This window comes from Ictalurus furcatus, chromosome 10 (genome assembly GCF_023375685.1).
Source record: "Ictalurus furcatus strain D&B chromosome 10, Billie_1.0, whole genome shotgun sequence".
Lineage (NCBI taxonomy): Eukaryota > Metazoa > Chordata > Actinopteri > Siluriformes > Ictaluridae > Ictalurus > Ictalurus furcatus.
The window spans coordinates 21352900-21373107 of NC_071264.1; the positions used below are offsets into that span (position 1 = coordinate 21352900).

General features: G+C 38.8%; 1 protein-coding gene across 4 annotated transcripts in view; it reads right to left on the reverse strand.

Annotated features, from left to right (window-relative positions):
* Window positions 1–20208, reverse strand: part of arnt2 (aryl-hydrocarbon receptor nuclear translocator 2) — a 133598-nt gene that overhangs the window by 16072 nt on the left and 97318 nt on the right. For all 4 annotated transcript variants that reach the window (XM_053635574.1, XM_053635572.1, XM_053635571.1 and 1 more), the window contains 4 exons: window positions 10302–10377; window positions 6720–6843; window positions 3287–3386; window positions 2555–2696 (listed from right to left, as the gene is read on the reverse strand). In XM_053635574.1, coding sequence (XP_053491549.1) covers window positions 2555–2696; window positions 3287–3386; window positions 6720–6843; window positions 10302–10377 — 442 coding nt within the window. The remainder of the gene's footprint in view (window positions 1–2554; window positions 2697–3286; window positions 3387–6719; window positions 6844–10301; window positions 10378–20208) is intronic.

A 20208-nucleotide genomic window follows, 5' to 3' on the forward strand; every position in this document is an offset into this window, starting at 1 on the left:
TTAAAGTTAAAATCGGTTATTTATTTCAAGTGCACACACAAATTTAATGAAACTTTTGTGAAACTCAGTCATTTCATGTTAATAACTTGAAAGAAACCAATCCAGAGATGGCTATCCATAAAGTGCTGCAGGAATGAGTTCTAAAACCCGGAAATGAGTTAGCATTTTAGCATTTCCGGTTCCATCGTCCCGAAGTCAATAGGTTTTTGGTTAAATGCCTGAAATAAGGTCTGTGATATTTATACAAGCTCAAGATATTTTCATGGTTTATTCTACAACATAAAATACATCAGTAATACCCCACTTATGCTTTTTAAAGCTTTTAACTTGTCTTGAAAAAGCCGGTTGCTAACAAGTGGCTAAATGGGACTACAGAGGTTGTCAGGGACATTAAACGTCATCACGTCGAACAGGAAAACTCATCTACTACAGCCTCATTGTGTTTATACTTGCGCTCTTGCAAACTATTCCAGCTTGTAGAAATATCAATTTATAGTATTTTTTAAATAAAGATTAAAAGAGATGTCAGAAGCTTAGTTGCAGTCACCGTGGTATAGTTAATTTATATCATAACTTTAGTGTTTTACTTCTGGCGATTTGTATTTAGGCGAAGTTGTGCTCATTTGTGAAGATTATCTTAAGGAAAAAAACGTGTAAGAATCATAAAGTAAAGTTTTGTTGGTCACAGAGTTTATTTTCTGCAATAATCCAAAAGCCAATGGAAAAATCCTACTGGCATTTTGTCGAGGGAACCAGGGTGATGCTAAGTTCCGGGTTGATCTACAAAAATCCGTCGTCCCTGCAGCACTCTACTCAAATAGCGCAAAAAAAAAATGCTACTGTTCTAAACAAGGAAGAGTTGTGTGTCTATGGTAGGTGATGCGCTGCAATGGCTGAGCTGCATTACTGGAAGATTTAGCACACACCATGTTTAGGAGGTGATTGTTTTCAGTGCTCTGTGAGCTTTAGCTTTTATGGAGTTCTGTGGCCATCACTAAATGCAAATCAGCTGTGCCATGAATGTGTTTGGTAACTTATGGGTGATTGGCAGTTAGCAAAATACAAAAACATGAAGCACAAAGAAAATCAGCTTTAACAAAACATTTGTAAATCTGGCAGGGATGTTTTTTAGTTTGATTTGGTCTACAAACAATTTACAACCTGCTTTATTGAAATATATTGGTAGATGAGGCCCAATTCTTTCAAGTGTGGCAAGAAATGTCTGAGAAGTGTGGAAGTGTGGCAGGGAAGTTTGAAACATGTTAGGAAATCCGCCTTTTTCCTGAACATGGAATTCTTGCCTGGTTCACACCGGAAGCCTACTTTACGTTTCCGGTCTCCGGTGTTTACAGTCAAATTAGCGCATGTTCCTAACTGATAATGTGCCGTTAAAATTATGAAAATGTTTTTTAAAAAATGCATATGGCTCCATAGTGCTGACACTTTACAGTGTCGCAATGACCGTCTTTTCACGGTGCTTCACATGTCAAAGTTTAATGACTGGGTAGACGTGAAGCCATGGCCCGAGGTTAGCTATACTGATATAATTAACACTTAATTAACACACTGAAGGTGTAGATGGCGAAGAACTCCGAAATTACAAAAGCACAGACGCATATAATTACCCGCGCAGCAATAAAACAGGCCAGGTTTTGTACAGGAAACACTGCAACTTTATTTTTTTTGAAAGCAGAGTTAGAGCTCAGTCAGAAAGTTAGAAGTTTGGGTAACTAACTTTCGCTGCTTGGTAACAGGTGGGCGTTAATATCCTAGATGCAGCTCTGGATTGGGGTGAAGTTCGGAGGACTTTTTGTCCAGAAAATGATAAGAGCACACATAAACCTACTTTTGGGAGTATTTTAACGTCAACGTTGAAAGCCATGCTCGTTTCTTCTCATCAGTATTTGCCATAGAATAGCAAGGCACACGGCGGCATTCTTCTCGTACATTGTCCTTGGGTTTGCTGGTGCTCAAAACAAGTATTCTCCAGGAATTTCTAAAGTTTATTGCTGTTGTTGTGGCAGCCAACGACAGCACAGCTTGACCCTGAGCTCATTTTTATTCTTACTAACACTCAAATAGTTTCTGTTTGAGTAATTCAGTCGCTCTCTTTTGCCAGTTTTATTAATGGTTCATATAGAGGCCGGAACAGAAGAAAACAGTAAAACAGAAGTTAGAATCTATCATGGTGGTGCTCGTTGGTTTCTCTGGAGAAAGGTGGATAGGAAGGAACTGTGGCAGTTTGGCAGGGAAGTAGGGAAGTGCAGAAGGGAATGCTATAGCAGGAATGAAGGTTTGGAAGAAACGGTGGAAGGCAATGGCATGGAAGAGTGTGGAAGAGTGGATCGGTCACAGAATATCAGAGCAGGGAAAAGCATGTAAGTGTACGAGTATTTAAGGGTGGCAAGAAATCTCAAGACCTGTGGATGTGTGGAAAAGAATGGTGTCGATGGAAACGAGTGGGAAGTGTGATAGGGAAGTACATTAGTGAACAAAAGTGTGGAAGGCAGGGAATGTTAAAGTAAAACAGGGTATTATGAAGTGTGACCTTCACCTGGCCGGAGAATGGTGGCCTGCTGCCTGACCACTGCACCTGACTGGAGTTAATCTGACGGGAAATTTGAGCCAAATTCTGACCCGCTGAACCGGCAGATGATTGGATGTCATTTACTCCCGGAACGTGGATCACTGAGGAGCTGAAACACACACATCACACACAGGGTGGGTCAGAACTGGTTTGTTTATATTTGAAAGGAATTGAACCAACTGGGTTTAATCGATAATACTGCAAGTGAACGCAAACAGAAATAACTGCAGGAGCAGAGAGGGAGGAAAAAAGCCCTGAGCACAGCTCTACATTACAAATTGAGATAAAAGCTGCTTTCAAAAATCTCCAGAAAATCCTATATGCGGTAGTCAGTTTGGGTTTTTATGTACTCGGCATGAGTTTCATTCATCTACTGGGATTTCCACTGAGCATCTGTTTCTCTGTGACTTGAGAATAAATCCTGTCATTAGTTAGCGAGTAATTACAGCATATGCACAGTGGATGGTACGTGCTAAAATAATAAAATCCATAATCCCTTTATTTATGTCTAAGCCAGAACAAACAACTGTAGGGTGTATGAGTTAAATGATAATACCCTCGCATTCCCCATCAAATAAAACGCATGGAAATACAAACACTCTAGTTGAATATCTAGCTGAAAGCACACACACACACACACACACACACACACACACACACACACACACACACACACACACACACACACACAAGGCCCACCTGAAATTCTTGCCCGAGTGTCCTGGTTGGAAAGGACTGCCCTGGGAATATAGCTGTTGTCCTCCTGCAGTGGATGAGGGCACCATCATCTTCTTATCCGCTACACACACACACACACACACACACACACACACACACACACACCCCAAGTAAATGATCCTGCAGCCTAATACAATACACCACTGGCTTATTAGCTCTACAGAGGACAGATCATGGCTCATAAAACAGACTTTGCACCCTGGTCCATGCAGCACAATCAAAGACAATCTGCATCAGGAGCAGAGATATATCACACTGACAGGAAGTACAGAGATCAGATACACAACGGCTCATTTTACAGAGGAAATCATACAGCATTCCCCACTGGCTTCTCTTACAAATTCCCTTATGATTATCAGTAAGGTTAAGGATTGAGTTATTGCTAAAGATTTATTAAATAAAAGTGAATTTACGTCACTATGTACGTGAATGGGATTTCTTTGAGCCTCATCTCGATTCATTCTAGCACATGACGCTATCGCCATTAAGGAAGGCAGGAAGAATTCCAGTACAGGCTATGATAACCTCGTCAGGAAAATGTCACAGTTTCACAGTATCAACGTATTAATTACCCTTCAACAGCAAATAAGCCGGTACTGAAAATGAAAGGAAAGAAATCGTTGTACAAAAGCTGTTTTGTACATCCTTGTATATATATACATACATATACACACACACACACACACACACACACACACACACACACACATATATATATATATATATATATATATATATATATATATATATATATACACACATATATATATATATATATATATATATATATATATATATATATATATATATATATATATATATATATATATAATTTTTTTTAAATGAAACAAAAAGGTCAAATCTCCTGACTGTGTTCTTTATCACAAAGTTATTTTTACAAATGACTTTTTCCTTAGAATCTCTTACACTGTTAGCATTGGTCATTTTATCTTCATCAGTCCCTCCAGGATGTTGTGATCGCAGAAACGAATGCAAAATCAAGCAAACTCTGCAATATTCGGAGGAGCTTGCAATTTTCCTAAATTACCGCAGATTTGGGCCATCTTATGATGTCATCACAACACGCATTCAGCCAAAGCCCTCTTCGATTCCCAATGCATTGAACATGAGTAGCACTAAAAGGTCTCATTTACCATCAAACATCACTGCGAAAGAAAATTTCGCCAATTCAAACAGTTTTCTGCAAACAAAAGAAAAAAAAACCTCTGCAAGTTGCATCACAAAGTCTGAAAAAAGCCACAGCAAAGTCAAGCAGCTCTGGCCACAACAATCGCAAAATAACTCCGCAAAATCCTGTACGAACTGCTTTATAAGCTGAAAGAGAGAGTGGCAAAGGAAGTTTCATGTAGGATAAAATGGTGAGCATGCTCGGTGGCAGCAGGGTTAGCAAGTAACATGTTTACGACAGCAGCGGAGTCCACAGCCGAAGGGTTTTCAGCGCAGTCCTGAGAAATGGAAGTTACTGTAGTATGATTTAGGGACAGACCAGAGGGAAGGAATTGCGAGCTTTTTGAGGAGTCGCAACTGACAGAAATGGATGAGAACCACTGGAGTAAGGCTTAAACGGGACTTAAATTGGATGCCATTAAAATGGAATTATGGTAATCATGAGGTAAGAATTTGAAGATTGTATTCTAAGAAATGCCTTTATTCTACAGCAAGGCATACAACTGCTGGCTAAACCCTATTCTCACATCTGCCTCTGAATGAAAGGTAAAGATAAATGCTACAAGCTAGAAAGCTTTATTTAACAAACTGTTTATTCAGGTTATGAAGTCATTACTAAAAGTGCGAGTGTGGAGCAGTGATGTGATTGTACAGAGAATCTTCAGTTCAGCGAGGGCTGAGCACTGAGACACATGGTCTACGCTTGCTTGTGAGTTAAAATGCATTTCATGGCACCTCACGCCCATTTTAATGAGCACGTTCACCCGTGATGCTTTCCGCGCTCAACTCGGCTGTCCTCGTGCTCTCTATTAAAGATGTTATTCAATTTCTACAACATAAAACTCTGCATGAAGAGTTTGCTGCTAGCAGCACATGGTAGCAACCGCCATACGAGGTAAGCAAAATGTTCCATGTCTGAGGCGTCTGACTGCTTAATACTAAGAATTTTGGTATGAGATTTTTTTGGTCTTAGGGGAGAAGAGAAAAACAAAACAAAACAAAAACATACAGCTGCATCCCTAACCATGATCCTGAAAATCTTAGTTACTATGCAAAATAAGAATCTTGTCTATGATTTATGGAGAGGAAAGACACAGTGACTACGTTTACATGGACAGCAGTAATCTAATTATTGACCTTATTCTGAATAAGACAATATTGTGATTAAGGTGTTTACATGAGTCGCTTTTAGAATACTCCTTTCATGTTCAGGTTTTACATGTTATAGAACATAGATCGATTAACGGCACACGTCATTACGTCCCCACGCCATGCCGTCCCTCCAGAATTTCACGCATTGTCATACAGTTGGTCTTCGTTATGGTACCGTATACAGTTTTGTGTGTTTCATTTTTAATTTTACGAAAGCTTCAAGTGCAGATAATTATTTGTCATGCTGTACGTGCAAATAGACGACTGCTTGAAGCCGTGGGCTGCGTCCAAAACCGTGTACTTACCTACTATATAGTAGCCATAATACATATATTTCCCTTCTATATAGTAGGTAAGTACGTGGTTTCGGACACAGCCGTGCTCTCTTGTTTGCGTAAAACGGTTGAGCACTGCCGTGTGTGTACGTGTCCTGTCGCAAAATGAGGTGAAAACTCCCACATGATGTTAATAGTGTGATTAAGGTGTGTACATGTCTGTAACGCATGTCGATAATGCGACTAAAACAGGAATACTCCACATATCTTAATTCCATTTGTGTTTACTTCGAGTATGACTTTAGTCAGATTAAGGTCATCAATAATCGCTGTTTACATGCTAGATTATTAATCAGAGTATTGCCTTAATCGGGTTAATATCGGATTAACGGTGTCCATGTAAACGTACTGAGTGAGAGATGCTCCTCTGTAGGTCCTCCAAAAGTTACATGTCTTCCTCATATTGCACAAAATATATGGCCAAGTTGCTTTCTTCTTGTGAACTGCTCACATCTTACACTCTCTGATGGTACTTGAAGGTTCAATAAACCTGCATGGATTGTTGTTTACAGGGCAGAACACTGGGGAAGAACACCTCGCAGCACAGTGGAGAAAAAATACATATAGAGAATGAAACCCTATGAAACCACTAAAGATAAACCTCCCAAACGTCCGTCTTGTCCGAGACTGTAAATACAAAGTTATGCCCCTTTTGTAAACTTTGCTTTACCAGAATTATAAAACGTGTGTTTAGAAAACGGCAGATTTTTGGTACGTACAGCCAGAGATGCCTGTGTACATGTCACTGAAACGTGGATCTCTCTCCTGAGAGAACAGCGTCTCCGTTTTGTCAATGCTCTTTCCTGCTTCGTGTACGCTGCCTGGCACGCTGCCCACTGGCACCTACAGGCACAGAAAAGACAAATACAAACCTCATACACAGCCATACAAAAGCCCAACTGTACACCACATTACCTGTGTGTTAGAAGTTCGGTGTTACCATGTGAATATAATATACCACACAATGTTGAATTCTGATTGGTCAGAAAAGCCAGGCAAATCATTTATACTCATGCACTCATTGTAATAATGTAAGCTATAATGTAATACAATATGTAATAATTTATCCATTTCTAGAGTAACAATAGACATGTATGGTGGACGCTCCACATAAACAGATTTTTAAAAGTGCATGCAACTGATATGGTGAAATTTTCAGTGTGGAGATGCTTGTTTAGCATTTTTGGAAGTGGTCACCAGTGTCAGCACTTTGTAAAAGTCAGAAGTAAAGCCGTAACTATCAGGATTTCCCCTCGTGCTAGCGCTGTAGCATGCAGTGCGCTCTGAAACCCGAGCTCGAAGCATGAGCGTGCGCTTCCGGCTTTTCAGTGACATTGACTTTCTTTTGACACGTGTGTTTTGTTATGGTTTGTCCGGTCTCCACCCCTGTATTGTCATTGGTTGCTTCCCGTATGTATCATTATTAGTCTCATGAATTAGTCCCTTGAATATGTTTAGGATTTAAACCCCTCGTGTCCCACTGTTCGGTGCGAAGTATTGTGCGAGTTTTCCGTGTACCAAGCCTTGTTCATAGTTTCATGTCTCATAATTTTGATCCTATTCTTGTCCTTGTTTCTCGATTCCTAACCTCCTTTACGTGCATTACGCGACAGATGTCAACCTCAGTCAGGTACCTGGCTTGGGTGGTCGTCTCATTGCTCTCAGACATGAACATGGCTTGAAAGTCCGTCTCATCAACCTCTGAAAAATTCTGCTGCATCCATAGTGCGGCGATGTATTCTGTTACGTAATGCATGTACTGTAATGGAGGGTAGGACGGATGCAAGTGCAGATAAGAGGTTTATTAAAGAGAGGCAGGCAGATAGATCCAAAACATGAGACAATGGCTTGGTCAAAAACAGGCAACAGGTTAGGTGATCAGCAAATGGGCATAAACAAGGCTAAACATTGTTAACTTTTTTAGAATCGAGAAATGAGGACGAGAATAGGATCAAGTCTATTCATAGGAACATTTTTTTTGGCTTGTTAACTTCAACACAGAGAGAAAAAAGAGAGGCTGATAAGGGAATAGCTTTATAGCTATTATAAGTGACAATAAACATAACTATAAATGGACAAAAATATACAACTACTACAGTGCTGCATTTTTTTAGCATTGCAAATTGCTGTGCTATAAAAGGAATAAAACACGTCAACTTCAGGGGTGGCTCACATCACACCACCCCAGCATTAATTATTTTCCAATAACAGTATGTGCAGTGGTGGTCCCCGCCCCCCAAGTGACAATTATATTTGGATAGATTTCACATAGTCTCAAACCAGGATTTCCCAAAAAAGCTATTTTTGCATTACATTTTGATAACTGATGAAAAAAATAAAATCACAAGACTTTTGAATTCTAATCTCAGCCCCAGACTGTATGTAAACTTTTGTAGACTTAAAAGCTTCAGAATCTTAAATGCTGCAATCTGATTGGCTATCTATATTCCTGCATACTGGTGTCCTGCTGGAAAACAGGCTTTTCAAATTGTAACACAATGAGCTTTTCATAGAAAGATATAGTCACTGTATTGAAAAATATGGCGTTATTTATAAAAAAAATATATATATATATCTCGTTTTTTAACCTATTACTGAGTTTTGTTTGAAACTAATTGTGATTGTGGTCGGCTGGGTGTCCGTCAAACCGTTAAAGTAGGCCATTATTAGCCAAGTTTAACGATGCCGATGTGTAAATTTTTGTGTATACGCTGTCTTAAATCTGTCCTTAAGCTGAGTAAACTTTAATTCAAGCAAAATGTATTCCACAAGCTATCTTTTAAATATTACAAAATGCATTGCATGTTCCCTTTTAAATATTAGCACCCATGCTGTTAGACTTTAAAAAGCTGTGTATAAGTCCTGTGAAAGAGGCATATTTAGATTTTTTTTTAAGCAGGCATGGAAACCCTATCAAACAGAGGGAGAAATGAGGCAGAAAGATATGGCATATTTGAGTTTTCTCTCAAAATGTGTTTGTGGTGCTGCTTCCATGACCACAAGCAAACTAACATACAGCGGACCTGGAAATCAAACTGCCTCTCCATGCAAAACATGACATTTCGGCCAATCATAGAAAAGGGAATGCCTCAGAACAAACGAGGCAGTGGATTAAGTCATTTTGAATGTCTACTGTAGTACCGCACAAACTCTCAACCAATAAGAGCTCATTTTGTTTCAAACCTGCATCCTTATCAACATGGCTCACATTATTTAGAATACAACACAATCATATCTAGGATTTGCGTAGATAAAATTCACAGAGCAATCACTTTACACGTACGTTGCTGCTTCTCAAGGAATTACAAAGCTGTGCGGATTTACAGCTTTTAGCAAGTATGGTTTTGATCATCCAAAGTAGCATCAGGAGCTGAAAATTGGTATCAGCACACTGCAGGCAATAACACACACAATCCTACTGATAGTGTTACCCGGTTACGGCGCACTAACACAGCTCTGGGAGAGCACTGAAACAATTTCAAATATGTATAAACACTTACGAGCATGCATCAAACAGATGCCGGAGGACCGGCTTGATGAAAACGGATTACCACCACATGACTTCACTACACGGCTATGCCCCAATTTCAGTGCTATATCCTAGCGGCGTGTTTCAAATTAGACCCGATCTCTCATAGCGTGTGTGTCATGCAACTTAAGTGGCACACTCTGAATGCATAGAGAACAGCGAATCTTACGTGTGGGTGGCTTCCACTGGGAGGTTTGGCTCCTAGAAATGGAAATAATTCTTTAGCATGTAAGGTGCTTAATGATATTATGATCTTATATATAAGATCTTATAAAAATTAATTATTTTTCATAACTGGATTAGTTTTTCTTGACTGGCCAACAATTGTGATAGGTGATTCCTGTTGCATAGCAATAGTTGCCAGTATTTCAAAAACGTCCAGGCAGGCAGAGGGAAAAAAGAAAAAATAATAAATCACAGCATATGTCAAAATAACAGCATGCTTGCAGAGACTGAGGTTTCCAAATTCACAGCACAAAGGTCACCTAGGTAAAGTTGATGTGATACAAAAGAAACTACTACCACGTCTTTCAAATCCTATCCATCCATCCATCCGTTTTCTATATCGCTTATTCTACATGGGGGAGACTGGAGCCTATCTCAGGGGACTCGGGGCACAGGGCAAGGGGACACCCTGGACAGAGTGCCAACCCATCTCAGGGCACTGTTTCAGGTGGCTCCCATACTGTTTTAGCAATAAAATGTGTATGTATATTATTAAAAAAAATGTGTATGTAGTTGTAAGTGTAAAGAGTTGTGATTGTGTATACACCTGTGAGAGATCATATGCTGTCAGGCCATCTCTCTGATGAACCTCCAGGTCCGCCTGCTGCTGTTGCTGGAGTTGCCTGTAGTAAACACACACACACTCAGTTTAATTAATCTTCTTTTTTAGTAGCTACCTGCGCATAATAACAGTAAAAAGCAAAAATTATATATATATATATATGTATGTATATATATATATATATATATATATATATATATATATATATATATATATATATATATATGCTGTATTGCATGTAATTGTATTGCCACTGTGCTCTGAATACATGCTGACAAATTTTACTTTGGATAATAAAATCTCTTCTCATAGCTAAAGATAAGACTTATAACATGCTACGTTTACGCTACTTGTTAGCAAAATGTCAAATCAGGTTACATAATTTTTTACTTATTCTTGGCATCAAAATGATCTTCAGATTCTTTTTGCCTTAATAGCAAAATGAATACAGTTTACTTAAATGATCTTTAAACCACAGTGATTTATTATTATTTTTTAAACAATTGCCTTGACTCTATAAAAATACATTCTACACTTTTGAAATGAAAGCTTTTCTCCAAAAAGCAATATGAAACTGTATTATATAACCATCATTATTATCATCATCACCTTTATCACTTACATTTCTGTCAAATTACAGTACTAGAGCTCTGTTCCCCTGCACCCTCCCCTACAATTTAACCACTACAATTTTAACCTTCATGCCCACATCAGACATTTATAGTTCAAAACTACATTGTTAAAAATCGAAACGTCAATGTTCCTTTATAGTGAAAAGAAAAGAATGTTGTAGTCAGCTTCTAAAATATAGAATCCATGAAAATGTACTCCAGCTCTCACTGGATTACTTGACATAAGCAACCATAAGTACTGTGAACTTTCCTTGCACTGCAACACTGCTTCTGCTGCACCAAAACAATGTAAAAGACACCCAAACATACACTTTACTACTAGACAAAACAAATAATAAATAATGAATACCTCAAGATAGGTTCTGCTGTTATAGGACACACATGACATGGTTTTATATCTCTTGTAGCACAGCTTTGCCAATGCCAAAAAATTATATATTAAAGTTAGAGATGCACCGATGTATCAGCCAATAATCGGTATCAGCCCGATAATTTAAAAACATCTGATGATCAGGGCTGATTAAATCCTGTCAATCAAAAGAGGGCGGGAAAACACACCGATTCCGTGCTGTGTGTAAAGACGATGTCTTTTGTGTGGAATGATGACAAAACTGCAGTTTGCAATCTCTGTAATCTTTGCACTGCTAACATTTTACTCCGGACACTGCAGCAGTGAAGCGGGATTTTCGGCGTCGAGTCTAATTTTTTTTTTTTTTGTCACGCTGCCTGTGCTAGAATTAAAGCGCCAGTACACCGATGAAAGATTTAAATGAAGATGAGTTGACAAAAAAGTATATATTGCACAGAAAAATATATTTGTAGAGTAGTGTATTTCATATCCAGTTAATGTTAATATATAAAAAAGTTTATATTATATATCACCAGTTTGATGTTCAGCAATGAAGAAATGCTTTTGCTAGTGGTGAGTGAATATGAAGCCTAACAGGAGGTTTTTAGAATTCAGTCAATGTTAATATGAAGTAATAACATTCAATAAGTTAAGAAATCTTACAATAATCTTCAGAATTTATTTAATGTGTTTTCTGTTTATGAGACCAGTTACTGTGAAACGTTCTGTTCAAGTTAATAAGGAAAAAAAATGCAGCTAGTCATGTTATCAAGAATCCACAAAGCCCTCAGGGTCAGAAGCTCTAAAGGAAGAGTCTTACCCATAACCGTTACGAAGTTATGACAACGGAAACTCCTTTACAAAAAAATTCTAAATCTCTTCACAGAAAACTTTACCGCCATTTTTTTGGCCTTGAATCCAAAGTACTGTCTGAGCTGTTCTGTTATATACAGAATTCAACAGTACTGCGGTATAAACATACATCTCCCAAGCTAGTGACTGGAAATTTGCTTTTACTGAACCTCAAGCAAGAGCCATAAACCCAGAACTGCTCAGATTAACGCTTGGATTGTGTTCTGCTTCACGTGTAAGCCCTTTATATGACAAATGTAAATGCAAATGTTTTGGACATTATCGTGTCTCTGGGGTGCACAAAACTGGAAAAACGTTCCTTCTACAAATACTGACAGTAGATCCGTTCTGAACTTGGACTTCTCACAATCTTTCAGCTCAAAATCAATAATGATGATGCTCTGATGCTAAAATCAGGTCCTGTGTGAATCTGACCATCAAATGCAGTTAGCAGCTACTCCAAATTACCCATCGCAGAACCACTGAGCTGACACTTTTTTCCACTGACAAAATGCACGTGCTGGTTTTGGAGCTATTCCACCTTTTTCTCGGAGAAAGACCTGGTTCATGGCCGGCAAAGCCGTTTCAGTTCCAGCAGCATTTTGTACGAACTAAGAACTGGTGAAATCTGGGTCTTGAGGTCACCATGACTTCATTTCAATTTTTTTGTATAGCCCTTTGAACAAAACCCATTTTCACAAAGCACATAAACAAAAATTCAGATGTAGACTTAGATCCCTCATGAGCAAGCCAGAGGTGACAGTGGTAAGTAAAAACTCCCAGAGAAAAAAGGAGGAAGAGATCTTGAGTAAAACCAGACCAGTAAAATCACTACTCTTCTACTGCTGTATAATATCAAGTCAAACACTACTAAGAATGTTGAAAGGATGTCTACTACGAACCTGTTGTGAATAAGAGTCCTGGGACGAACACAGGAAAGTCTTTATAATTACAGCAGCCATTGTCAGGTACAAGGCTACAGTACTGAGGTGAGATTATCCACTGAGGTAAGGGTGAGACTTTCGGGAAGTGTACATTTTTGGGTATTCATCTGGCTCATCCCCAGCAGAAAGTGCAGAGAGCTCCCAGCAGAAGTAGAGACATAAACATGTCCTTCTGTCATCATGAACATTGAAACTCTTGCGTGAGTATCCTGAAATCATTTACCCAACCATGCCTTTATTACAGCGTGGGTAGAACTTGTCCTGCACTGATCAATGAGTGGCCTGAGGAAGAAATAACCATCGGATTGGCACTCTCAATGAACTGAATAGGAGCTATACTTCAAATGTTAACAAACTTTATCTTTGAGCACCAATGCATTCCACTGGTGGAAATGTGAGTATATCTATAAAATGTTCAGCAGTGTGTTGATGCAGAAAGGGGCAACAGAGTGTTGGACCCCTGCAGCACTCCAAACTCTGAAGAGGCATCAAAACTCTGGACTTTCATCATACTGACTGTGGAGAAAAATCCTATAACAGCCCACATGAGGGGGTAAATGGGTACATTTCTCTGTAATACTGATTGATTCCACAAGCATCGCCTTGTTTTTTATCCGTCAATACCCCACGGGCATGACCACTGTAGCACAACTCTGTTCAGACGATCCACAGGCACTGACTGAACACCAGAACTACCAACAAAACACCTTTCCACATGAGAACAAAGATGGTCTGGCAATATATTTCCAATTTGGAGATAAGTCATATGCTACACTGTTCAGACATGAACTGTTTCAGTGTCACCACCAGAAACAATATACATTCAGCAAAAGTATCTTGCTACTTCTCAAACTAACCTATCCATTATCGGGTTGAATGAAGTGTAACTCTGCTGTAAGTTCTCATTAACCAAATTTCAATCCACTTTCTATGCATAATAATAGAAATAATATTTAAATGTGTATTCAAATTTTGCATCTGGCAGTGTTCCAATCAAACTGAATTTCTAAAATGAAAACTCACATAAAATATAAGTTTGAAACCTTTCAATCCAGTCGTTATTATATAATTTATATTTTATGTCTTGTACTAAACTTCCTTGGCCATTTGATTATCCCTTTCCAATAAATTGTTCTGGATTAATATTTCCAGATAATACAGTTGCTGGACACGTGGACGCAACATACCAGCTGTATCCCAGATCTGATTTCTGTCCGTTTTCTCCTGCGCTTCTTCCTCTAGTTAATGATTTTCATGACATTGGGGCAGGTGCCAGAAGACAGCTTTCCTTATGAAGACCCAGCATGGGGCTCGGTTTTATCTGTAACCTCAGCTGTCTAATAACGATAAATCATCTGCAGCTGGCAGGACAGAGCTGGGTTCCAGTCCAGTTAACAGTAGCAGTGATAGGACGTGGCCCAAAGGGAGTCAAGTGCGCCAGAGGTGAATCTGGTCCAATGTTAATCTCCATGTAGGATATGGATTGTGCTTTGGTTTGCAGGGTTGTAGACTAAAAATTGTGCAACAAACAGTGTGTGTATGAAATGCACCAATGGTCCAACTGTGAATTTTGTTTTCATTCTAGCTCTTGTGATGATAAGGGAGGGAAGCCAGCTCAGTGGTGGCTTAGTGATTAAGTCATTGTACTACTGATTGAAAGCTCATGAGTTCAAATCTTCAAGCATCCCCAAGGCAGCATCCAGCCGCCACTGTTGGGCCCTTGAGCAATGTCAACTGTAAGTTGCTTTTTTTTTATTTTTATAAAAGCATCAGCCAAATGAGGTAAATAAAAAGATTATCACGTGGTGTGGGATATGTATAATCCGATTTTATATCAGAGTGCTGTTGAATTCTCGAATCTGATTTGGAAGAAGGTGTTAATAAATTTTCTGTAACAGCTGTAGAGCTGTTATAATTCAAATCACAGTTTTACACTCATTCGCTCATTCTAATGTGTTACCATTTCTATAATAACAGCTTATTCCCAGATCTCTGTATGGTGGGCAAGCCATGTAATCTAAGGACAATAATAAACAGATTAAAAAATTGTTATTATTTAACTAAAAAAAAAAAGATTCGAATCGTTGATATAGTCAAATATTCTGTAAAGAGATGTTTATTTCACAATTATTGGAGGAGTCTCCAGTGTAAGCACTTTGTGACAGTCAGTACATCCTAAAGAGTTTTGTTCCTCTTACACCACAGTAATTTGCCAACAATGTGAATTACAGTAAATTTACTGTTGTGGAAGCATCCATGAAAACAAGGTTGCTTTTGTCATTGCTTATGTTACAGCATCTTAAACAGTCATTACCACAGCCTCTCTTTTCTCACTCTCTTGAAGTAAAAAAAAAAAAAAGGCAGCTTGTAGTGTTACTTAGAAACTGGAAAACATAATGATTTTCCCATGTTAGAAAGTTGGAAAGCATTGGAAATTCTTAACCCCCGCTCTATTCCCAATCCAAGTTCAATGTTTGTGCAGAGAATGCCAGCTGTGATCTTTCCTATCTAGATGTTTCATAACAAAATTGATAACCAACAAGCTCAATGAAAGGCATTAATATTGATGGAAATTATCAGCATGGTGCCTAGTACAGGGCATCTTAAAAAAAAAATAAAAATGGAAAAGTTCTTTTTTTTCTTCCATAATTTAGTTCAAAAGTGTATATTCTAGATTCATTACATATAAAGTAAAATATTTCAAGCCTGTTTTTTTTTTTTGTCTCTCATAGATTCTCTATGGGGTTCAGGTCAGGCAAGTTGTCTGGCCAATCAAGCACAGTAATACCATGGTCAGCAAACCAGTTACTAGTAGTTTTGGCACTGTGGGCATGTGCCGAGTCCTGCTGGAAAAGGAAATCAGCATCTCTATAAAGCTCGTCAGCAGATGGAAGCATGAAGTGCTCTAAAATCTCCTGGTAGACGCTGCATTGACTCTCGACTTGAGAAAACACAGTGGACCAACACCAGCAGATGACATGGCACCTCAAATCATCACTGACTGTGGAAACTTCACACTGGACTTCAAGCAACTGGGATTCTGTGCCTCTCCACTCTTCTTCCAGACTCTGGGACCTTGATTTCCAAACGAAATGCAACATTTACTTTCATCTTCCCCATGATTGTGGTTGTGTGTACTGAACCAGACTGAGATTAAAGCCTCAGGAAACCTATACAGGTGTTTTGCGTTAATTAGCCGATTAGAAATCTTCTCAGGTTGACATTCCTGTATTATAAATTCTTTATTCTAATATTTTGAAATACTGGATTTTTGATTTCCATGAGCTGTAAGCCGTAATCATCAAGATTAAAATAAAAAAGGCTTGCAATATTTCACTTTATGTGTAATGAATCTAGAATATATGAAAGTTCCACTTTTTGAACTCAATTATTGAAAAAAACTAACTTTTCCATGATATTAAAATTTTTTGAGATACACCTGTATGTTTTATACATTTAGTATGTATCAGGGTTAAATTCTGAATCATAAACCATACTCAACCATCAGCTCAGCTACTTTTTTTTTAAATCTCTGCAAAACACAACCAAATAGCATGGAAAGATGTGTCTGTTGATCATCTGCCATGTTTGTTTTGATCTGAAGTCAGGTTTGTTCTGGAGAAACTGCTCAGCACTGAGACTGAAACTTGATCTGGAAGTGTGTTTATGAAGTGTGTTTATGGCCTTTGATGGTTGGGGTCAACCAGAGGAAAGAAATCCTGCAATCTGTCATTAAAACCCTGTGTTATAATAGCCTTCCATACAAGAATAGAACCAATACGAGATCCCGATCATCTCAAACAGATACTTGATGTTACTTGACAGACTCGGCCCTGCACAAGAACCCCTCATCATGGTAACTACACAGCAGGGAAGGCACGCACAGGAACGGGCTAAAATAGAAAATTCTGTATAGAATCCGAATACAAAGATGTTGGTATCTATGTGACTCATTCATAAAGACAAACAGATGGTGGTTTATTTGTGGAAAGATAATACAGAAAACACTGGAAAGAATAAATTCATTATGGAGAATACTTTTGATTTTCCAGGTCATTTCTATAAATCTTTTATATTAAATCTACTCACTGTCTGTATAAAAAAAATCTCTGGATGATTAAATGTACAAATGTAACTGCATTACAGCCTTTTCATCTTGAACCAAACACTGCATTTGTGCAACAACGGTCTTTCCGTCTCCTCGTGAACATTCTGGAAGCTCATCCTGTGAAAGTCTACATGGCCCAAAAAATTCAATGTTCTTTCAAAACTTGGGACAGATTTTGATACATACTGTTGACTCTAAAGAGAAAAACAATGATTTCTTGAAGTATAGCTGTAGCGGGTTCTGCTCATATGAGCTATTCCCAATTCAAACAGTTTAAAATGTACAGAAACTCACACTGAACGCCCAAACACCTGATGACAAACTCAAACATTTAAAATGACGGAAAAAGCGGTGCACTTCCAAAACCACGTAATGTCAAGTGCTCGTTTTAAATTTCCTCCTGAAGACAGACATGGACTGAAGATGAACCCCTGAGGACAGACGATGTATGCCAGGAGGGGGAAAAAAAGCAGAGGACGCTGGGTCACCTGGAACGGACAGTGGACTGCCGTGGATAGCACCCAACAGGCTGAACCACACTTGAACCTCAGGGGGAGAAAGAAATTATGATTCAGAGAGAGCAAAAACACATGCACATCCAAGTTTCCAGAGGAAGCCCAAGCTCTAAGCTGAATCCCTTCTCCCAAAAAAAAAAAAAAAAAAAAAAAAAAAAAAAAAAAAAAAAAAAAAAAAGGAAAAAACCCTTGCTGTGATCTCACGGTATGAAAAATGACTCGGATAAAGCGCGGGTGCTTTCATCTCAGCGTGAAAATAGAAGCTCATAAAATGCCGTGTGTGCGTGGGTGTCTGGACGGACAGCGACTCTGGAGATGAGAGATGGGGAAAGATGATAGGCACGACTGCCAGACCCAAATATCATATGGTGCTACGTTCCACCGCATGATGGGAAGTATTGAATTGTCATGGTAACAGATGGGGGCAGAAGCAACATGCGACAGTTTCTTTGTTTGACGAGACACATATCCCCAACCTCTCTTGTTTCCAAGTCTTCAAAATGTATCCCTCACTGTGACAGACTTTGTTTGCTCTGAGGTGCCGGGCTGTTGCTCTTCCCTCTGTAATCTATGGATCAATAGATTGTACTCAGATTGTGAGTACTGCATCTGCATCCACAGATCGGTTTGTGTTCACACTTAAAACTAAAGGTTCCTTGGAATGATGGCACACAAGAAACATTTCTGGGTGTCAAAAGAACCTTATGATTGATGAATCTATTCAACTGTTGGTATCACAGAGAACTAAAAAAAAAGCTTTCCCTCAATAAATGTTACCATTACACAGAAGGAAATTTGATTACTGTCTGTATTGTGGAAATAACAAAACATGTCTGTGAAGTTGTTGGAAATCGCAACACACCACAATGCATTAAAACCTTACAATATTTATTACTGAGTTCTTAATTAGTTATTAGCCTGTTTGACTGGAATAGGTTTAATCCAAACCATAGTAGAACTCCACTAGTGACCTCGCTACTTAGTAAAAATAATCCTTAATTATTAATGCATGGGAACGTGATAATTAAGTGCAGCCACATCTTAAAAAAAGCATGATCATGCTCAAAATTAGTGGTTAGTACGTTTGCCTCGCACCACCAGGGTTGGGGGTTTGATTCCCACCTGTGTGCACAGAGCTTGAATGTTCTCCCCATGCTTTGGGGTTTCCTCTAGATACTCTAGCTTCCTCTCCCAGTGCAAAGACACTCTCTGCTGGCTGATCGGCATGGCATTTCCAAATTGTCCGTAGTGAGTGAATGGGTGTGTGAATATGAGTGCGATTGTGCCCTGCGATTTATTTGCACCCCATTAAGGGCGTTCCCACCTCTTGCCCCAAGTCCTCTGGGATAGGCTCCGGGCTTGCTGCGACTTTGTGTAGGATACGTGGTAAAGAAAATGGATGGATGGGATGCCCAAAACAGGAGAGCGTGTATTTTACGGTGAACCACCATGAAGTGAAGTGCCTCTCAACAATTTTAGTTAAGATATAGACACCAGAAAGGTTTATATGCATACTTTCTATTTAATTAATTTACATCTTTTCCTAGAATGGAACATTAATTTTTCATAAGTTAATTCAATTAAAGTTTCACATTCAAATTTTATTGGTCACATACAAAACCAAACACAGTACAGTGAAATGATTGTTTTCCCAACTGTCCGTGACAAAAAATAGAATTTACAGAAACTACTGGAGAGCAACATGCTTCAACACATTCTTCATAACAATACATAAAACTTGCTATTGCTATAACGTTAATGTAAATATAATATACAAAACAACCATGGACTCAGTTCTATCATTTCTAATAACTAGATAAAATACAGTGAGGGAAAAAAGTATTTGATCCCCTGCTGATTTTGTATGTTTACCCACTGACAAAGAAATGATCAGTCTATAACTTTAATGGTAGATTTATTTGAACAGTGAGAGACAGAATAACAACAAAAAAATCCAGAAAAACGCACATCAAAAATGTTATAAATTGATTTGCATTTTAATGAGGGAAATAAGTATTTGACCCCTCTGCAAAACATGACTTAGTACTTGGTTTAAAAACCCTTGTTGGCAATCACAGAGGTCAGACGTTTCTTGTAGTTGGCCACCAGGTTTGCACACATCTCAGGAGGGATTTTGTCCCACTCCTCTTTGCAGATCTTCTCCAAATCATTAAGGTTTCGAGGCTGACGTTTGGCAACTCGAACCTTCAGCTCTCTCCACAGATTTTCTATGGGATTAAGGTCTGGAGACTGCCTAGGTCACTCCAGGACCTTAATGTGCTTCTTCTTGAGCCACTCCTTTGTTGCCTTGGCCATGTGTTTTGGGTCATTGTCATGCTGGAATATCCATCCACGACCCATTTTCAATGCCCTGTCTGAGGGAAAGAGGTTTTCACCCAAGATTTGACGGTACATGGCCCCGTCCATCGTCCCTTTGATGCGGTGAAGTTGTCCTGTCCCCTTAGCAGAAAAAAAACCCCAAAGCATAATGT